Here is a 7,430-nt window from a genome sequence, read left to right as displayed (position 1 = left end):
GCCAATCACATGTGATTAAAATATTAAAACTATGAACAACTGATTACAAAAACCCTAAAAGGTACTTTAAAACAGAAACATCACATGTGATTAAAAACACTAACAATTACGATCTGATGGAATTTAGTATTTATGTAAAAATCACATGTGATTGGCAAATCAGAATCACATGTGATTAGCAAATCGAATGTATAGTGCACTTTTCGACAACAAATATAACTAATATACTGGTAAATAACACGCATAAGATATTCACAAACAAATCACATGAACATGAAGCACGATATCTCTAAAAACCCTAAATAATTTAAAAAAAACACTGAAATAGAACAAACGGTTGAATGATTGATGAATAAAACATAGTAAGCACAAACAAATCACATGTGATAGTAGAAACAAACACGAAGCAAATATCTAAAAACCCTAAAAAAAAATTAAGAAAACAATGAAAATAGAACAAACACTTGATTGACTGGCGAATAAAAGATAGTAAAATTACCTAGAGCGTTGGCCGGAGCTGGTGGTTTAACCGGAGCTTGTTTCTTAACCGAAGCTTGTTTCTTAGCCGATGAAGATTTCAAAATTGGAGATTCCTTTGACTTCGCCATTAGTTATAGATCGATGATTAGTGATGAAACGTTTGATTGCTGAAGAAATCCGAGAGTATGTTGATTGAAGATGGCGATACAGATGTTCGAGAGATAAAAACCCTAGAATGGAGATTGAGAGAGAGAGAAAACGTATGTGTGCAATGTGAGGAATGAACGAGATGGATGCAGTGTGTGTACAAAATATTTGCAGTAAATTGACGAAATTGCCCCTCCGCTCAAAATTACAAATATTTGATCAAGTTAATCTCAGCCATTGACGAGCATCAATCTAAAGGCTGAAATTGATTCCCCCAAACCCAAGATAAAACTTGGACTCAAATGAATATCCTTCACTATGTAAAACTTTAATTAGATACATCAAAACAAGTTTGGGAATGTGAATACTTTTTCAAAAATCTTGCTACTAACCGCACATTAGCCTACGTAAAATAAAATAAAAATAAAAGATTCAAATATTGAGAAAGAAAAATCGTGTCCACATTCTCATAACGATCAAATACTTACTACTATTGATCTAAAGTTGCTATAAATTACAAAAAGCACACAAATCAACAAAAGACCACTCTTTATTCACTTCTTTTCCTTTTTGACTGTCCAATTCCCTTTCTTTTCATCACATGGCTTTCCACTTCAACATTACTACTGCAATTTATGAAAATTTCACCAACATAAAGTTTTACTGTTAAAATACAAATTACAGTAAAATCATACGTCATGCATACACATTTTATTTAAATATAACATTTCATATAGTAAACATGCAAAAACACGTTACACAAAACCATGATTCAAGTAGACTTGCAACAAGGAAGTGACTACCACATCAAGTTTTTATGCATCAAAAGTAGATACTGCCTATATTTTTATTTTTATTTTTATTATGTACAGAGTAATATATAATGAAAATTATTGAATTGATTTAAGTTTTGAATTTATTTTCATTGTTAAAATTTTTATTCTTACCAATTACGGAGTATTATATAACACAACAAATTTAAAAGTATAAGTTTATCAAAACATAACATGTATAATGAAAGAGAGAATATATTATTTTATGGATGATGATATTTTCAATATATTTGATAAATCCACTCACTTTAATACAATCTATGAATGCATAAAGTAAGTGGATTTATTAAATATATTGTTAGAAATATCACTGCCCATATTTTATGCATCACATACACATAAAAAGATGGAGTAGAAATCATTTTCCTTTACAACAACAACGTTGATAACATTATCGGTACATAAATACATCTTCTAAAGTCTAAACCAAACCGAATAAACCGTTCAAAAATACACCACAATGACTAGTTTGCATCATAACTAAAGATTTACACAAAATTAACTAACAGCTATTCCAAACCCACAAAAACTAGCTTGTATACCTTATCACCCAAGTTCAAATACCATTGCTTCTTTCATTAGCAAGAGCAATCAACCTACACACACCTTGAGTCCAAATATCATACTCCCTTTCATTCTTACATTCAAATTCCACAACCCCTCGAGTCACCGTTTTTAAACCAAAGTAACGGCGATCATGACCGCCTTCAACTAGATGTCGCCCGGGCCAAGGAGACATATCTTTTAAAACTTCCAACACAATATCTGTTGAAAAAGAGACAAAGTTAGTTTTGTCAAAAGAATGAGGAGAATTTGATGACTTTAATCTTTAATGCTTTAACAAATCCCAATAAAGACACACCAAAACACTGGCTTGTAGTGAAGGTGGGGGTGTGGGGTAGGACTAAACTTACTCTTCTTCTTTTTTGTAATGGTCCCAGCAACATGTCTGCTCTTCATCTTCAGGATCACCTGATCCATATACATAAAAACAGACTGAATTTTAGTCTTCATTTTTAACTTTTTCATTGTACAAAATGGTACTATATGAGTAGATATATGTACTGTATATAAGTTCTTGGTTAAATCTCACTAAAATTACCTTATAATTTGATAATGTATATAAAATAATTTAATTTACTTTCTAAAAGAAAATTAAATCAAAGTTAGTGGGCTTGAAAGCTTAGCTTAAGCTCCAGGCCAGTATAATCAAGTAGTCAAAGCTTTTTATTTTTACTTCATATTAAAGGTTTAGTTTAAAATTTTAAAAACATTTGAATTTAAAAAAACAGACCCACATTTTCTTTACTATAATTTGTCATTGATATTTCTACAATAAAAATTGATAAATTCATCACAACTATGCATTAGATATGTGAACAATGTACAATATAAGTAATTAATGAACAGGATTTATCAATTTTGATTGTGGATAAATCATCATTCATTATAATGTGTATTTATGTGAAAGTAAATACAAATATAAAAAGAACATGTTTCCAATAAATTAAGATCTAAAAACAACAAAAGAACAATGATGTCATATTTCTGTGTCAGTTTAAAGGATTTTTTTTTTTTTTTTTTTTTCAACTGTCTCTTGATAATCATGTTAGAAACACTTAAAAGCAAGAATTGATTATATACATAAAGCAAATTAATGAATTTTAATAGTTTTTCATATGTTCGATATAAAAAACTAACCTGGTCCATACTGTTGATATAAACAGACACTATTTTCCAGTGTAGATCACCTGTAATAATTTACAACTTTATCATAATAATGTACAATAACATAACATTTAAGACATGGATTAAAAAGTCATAATCTATTTATTAAACAGCAAACCTTTACGTGTACGTTTGAGAAGTACACAACCTCTCGCAAGTAGTTCTCTGCTACATATGCCAAGAAAATTCTCTTCGGGTACAAACTCTTCGCTATAACTTCCATTTGAACTGCTGCCTGTACCGTTGCTATTACTAGACCCTTTATCGGCTCGGGGTACAGCTGGAATGTTCCGTGTATCCTTCACCCTCGCTTTTAATGTCGCAGCACCACGAAGAGCTAAAATAAACAAATCTTAAGTATCTTTAACAAACATGTTGGAGTGTCAGGTCAAAATCGGTTAACTTCAAATTTGATATGAGTAGGGTCGGATTGGGTTGGCCTCAGGGTTGCAAAAAATCGCTACTCGGTGAGTACTCGGACGGGACATTATAGGGTAAACTCAGGCAACTCGAGGAGTACTCGGATGTTGACCAAGTTTGACATTGACCGATTATTGAACAATTTTGACTGATTTTCCAAGTTTTGGCCGAGTTTTGACCAAAAGTGACCAGTTTTGACTAATTTTCCGAGTAATCTTGAGTTTTGGCCGATTTTCCAAGTTATCCCGATTTTTGGCCGAGTTTGACTGAGTTTTGACCAAGTTTGACCAAATTTGATTTTTTGACAGATTTTCCGAGTTTTGACCGATTTTCAGATTTTAGTCTGATTTTCTAGTAATCCCAATTTTTGACTGATTTCTGACCGAGTTTGACCAAGTTTGTCCGAGTACTCCCCGAGTTGCAAAAACCGAGTACTCGCTGAGTAATTCAGAGTTTCTGCAACACAGGTTGGCCCGAGTCATTTTCCCTAACTGCTTACAATTATTACAAAATAATCAGCTTTTAGAAAATGATTACATAATCTATATATCAACATTAACATTTTAAAATTGCTGCGTTCCTATTTTAATTGTATTTAGTTCCGTTTTAACTAACCAGTAGCTGCGGCAGCTGTTAGAGTCATAATATCACCAGGTGACCTCACATTAACCGCAGAGCTAACAACCGAGGCCAGATGGTCTCGTTCGGCACCCATTGCTTCTGCAGCTTCAACGCACTGAGCCGCCACTAGGGTGGCGGCAGATGCTACCGCCAAGTCAGTTTTCACCATCTCGTCATCCTTTCTATGTCCGGATGAGGCGGCAGTAGCGGCGGCTAGGGCGGCAACAACCGCAGCCACACCAGCAACCGATACAGTTGCGTGTAATTGCGCATTATGAACTCGAGTCTCTTCTTTCTTTTTCTCTCTTCTGTCTTTCAACCACCGTCCAACTGTTTTCCCGCCACCTGTACTGGTGGTCGCAACGCTAGTGGGCCCACCTCGATACTGGTTGTTTACCGGATTCTTTAAACGACAATACTGGTTAACACAATGACCACACAATTAGCAAACCTGATTAAGGTCTAGTATGTAGTTACATCATTATCTTTTACAACTAAATTCAAATTACCTAACATAATTAATCATCAAGGTAAAAGGAGTACACAACAACCGTGTTGTAGTTGCTCTATTGAGGGTCATAAATCAAATTAGGTGATATAAATATTAAATATAGAATATTAATTAAAATCTATAATATTAGATATAGAATAGAAGTTTACCTACACATATGGTTCAACATTAATGTGCCCATTTTAAGAGGGCAATTCCAAAGTTGGCCCCTTAGCCATTATGAGCCAGTTATCATCACATCACTCAAAATAATCATCATTATTATCAAATGCCACTTACATATTAACATACTACTCGTGTGCCATAACATATGGAGTAACTCACTAAATTTGCTTGCACACAAAAACTAGAGACAAGATTTGTTACAAAGATATGTACTGCCAAAAAAAATTAAATTAAATTCACTACAAAACATTTCACAATTTTTTCATGTAATTGTAACGATTTCTACATAATTCAAAAAGAGAGATGATATTTCTACAATTCTTTTTGATTAATTCAAAGAATTTACGCATTAATAGATTGTATTTTTATCAAAAAATAATGCATGATTATACTTTGACGATCTACCAAATTTATGCATTAACAGGTTACTCCCTCCATCTCATAATAAGTGTCTTGTTTGACTTTTCATGGTCTTACTTTTAAAATTTTGATTTCAAATATTTTTGTTTATGTTAAGCAATATTTGATGAAACTTATATGAATAGATTCGTTTTTAAAAGACGTTTTCACTGATATAAATTTCATCCAATATTACATAACACAAACAAAAATATTTGAAGTTAAAAGTCTAATAATATGACCTAAAAAAGTCAAACAGAACACTTATTGTGGGACGGATGGAGTATATTTTATACGGAGTAACAAATAATGCCGATTTTTTATTTATCAAAAAAGAGCAATTGTTTTACTACCGAATTTATGCATTAACCGGCTCTATGTTACATAGTATAAAACTATAAATAAACAAATAATGAAAATTGTAAATTTATAGAAAATAGTAGTCGATTTACTTACTTAACAATTTAAAAAGCTAACAAAAAGTATATATTTGGAGTAACAAAATCTTAGTGGATATATCCTATTAAACACATATAGTTATAATTCAAATGATGTAATAATTATGGTATGGACCAAGTAGGCACCATCAATCACATTAAACATCTAGAATGAAATCACAATTACAATAAACAAATACAACCATATCTAAAATCTAATCATAACATAAGTTCACTAGGTTTGACAAACATCATAAAACTTTAATTTTAAACTTTTCATTATTTGTCATTTACTGATTATTATTATATTATTATTTTTATTTTAGGTTAGAGTGAAAGCTGCAACATATTTTCATACTGAGCGTTATGTTGTGTAAAACCACAACATTTTCAGACGTGAACTCAATTCCACCGGTAAATCATGTCCCTCACCGGAAAATTAAAAACCTCCGGAATTTAAATCCGTACCTTAATATCCTCAATTTCCGACGGCGAAACAGGTGGACTGTCAGTTAGCGAACCGTTTAACGGACCACTACTATGCGATAGCCTACCGGAGGTCCGTGGTGATACCTCCTGCTGTTAAAATCATCATTTTCAAACAATTAATTAATTAATAATCTGTAATGAAAATAATAAAATAATAATTAATTATGGAGTAAAACGGTGTCGTACAGATTGAGCTAAAATACGTTCCATTATGAGTTGTGAGGTTTCAGATGAAACAAAAGCAAAAGGTGCAGTGGTGGCGGTAGAAATATCTTCTAGGTCAGAAGGAGGGGGAGGGGGACAGGGTGGAGCTAAAGCTTTAGAAACTTGTAAAGCGGAAATGCTCCATGAACGGGAAAGGAACTCCATCGGATCATTTGGTGTTTCCGGTGGCCGGAAAATAGAGTGATGAGAAACAGAGTCCATTTTTTAAGAGTGAAATTGAAATGTAGGAAATGAATAAATTAATTAAATTAAAAATGGAAATAAAGTGAATGGAATGGAGTAATGATGAAGAAATACAAGTAATGGTGACGGTGGTTCAGTGAAGTAAGCTTTTGTCGCTTCACACGTACGAACGGCGGTGTTTTTTTTAATTGATTTTTTATTTTAGTGACGGGTGAAAATGAGAACTGAGAAGCGTTGGGGGTTGTATCTTATACACGCGTGTTTAAGGAAGGCCCAGCTTCTATTAAATGCTTCATGTTATTTTATACTCCGTAATTTTTTATTTTTTTTTTTTTTTTTTTTTTTTTTGGTTTTGGTTTTGTGGTTTTAACCGGTAGTTTTATGAATGAATTTTGGTTAATTAATGTGGTGTTTCTTGTGTTAAAGAAGTTAGGTAAGAAATACGTATAGTTATTATGGTTATGAATGTAACAGAATAATTTAACAGATGCAACGTTCATTATACTATATAGTATACTAGATTTTAAGAGCCCGTGCGTTGCACGGTAGCTCTAAAAAATAGTCATACTTATTATGACTTATGACAAAATAATGATACATATACCAATAAAATCTATGCCTTGTGCTATCAACCAATATAAGTCTAACTTGAGAATTTATTCCATTTCCATCTCGTATGCCAATCTTTATGTTGTCAAAATATGTATGCCTTGGGTCACCAGTGATATTAACATCCCAAAACTTATCACCTGTGCCAAAAAATGCAGCCATCACATTCACAAACCATTGAGT

At 32.4% G+C, this 7,430-nt stretch overlaps 1 protein-coding gene across 1 annotated transcript; it reads right to left on the bottom strand.

Moving 5' to 3' along the window:
- Positions 1-1,829: 1,829 nt before the first annotated feature.
- On the bottom strand, positions 1,830-6,844 carry LOC139898211 (VAN3-binding protein-like). The gene is made up of 7 exons (XM_071880937.1): positions 6,417-6,844; positions 6,210-6,320; positions 4,224-4,647; positions 3,307-3,525; positions 3,162-3,211; positions 2,375-2,432; positions 1,830-2,225 (listed from the first exon to the last, which is right to left on the bottom strand). Exons 1-7 carry the CDS (start codon positions 6,654-6,656, stop codon positions 2,017-2,019), a joined length of 1,311 nt encoding a protein of 436 aa, XP_071737038.1. The 5' UTR covers positions 6,657-6,844; the 3' UTR covers positions 1,830-2,016.
- Positions 6,845-7,430: the final 586 nt, after the last annotated feature.

Source organism: Rutidosis leptorrhynchoides, chromosome 3 (genome assembly GCF_046630445.1).
Source record: "Rutidosis leptorrhynchoides isolate AG116_Rl617_1_P2 chromosome 3, CSIRO_AGI_Rlap_v1, whole genome shotgun sequence".
Taxonomy (NCBI): domain Eukaryota; kingdom Viridiplantae; phylum Streptophyta; class Magnoliopsida; order Asterales; family Asteraceae; genus Rutidosis; species Rutidosis leptorrhynchoides.
This window is presented reverse-complemented; position numbering and strand designations above follow the sequence as displayed.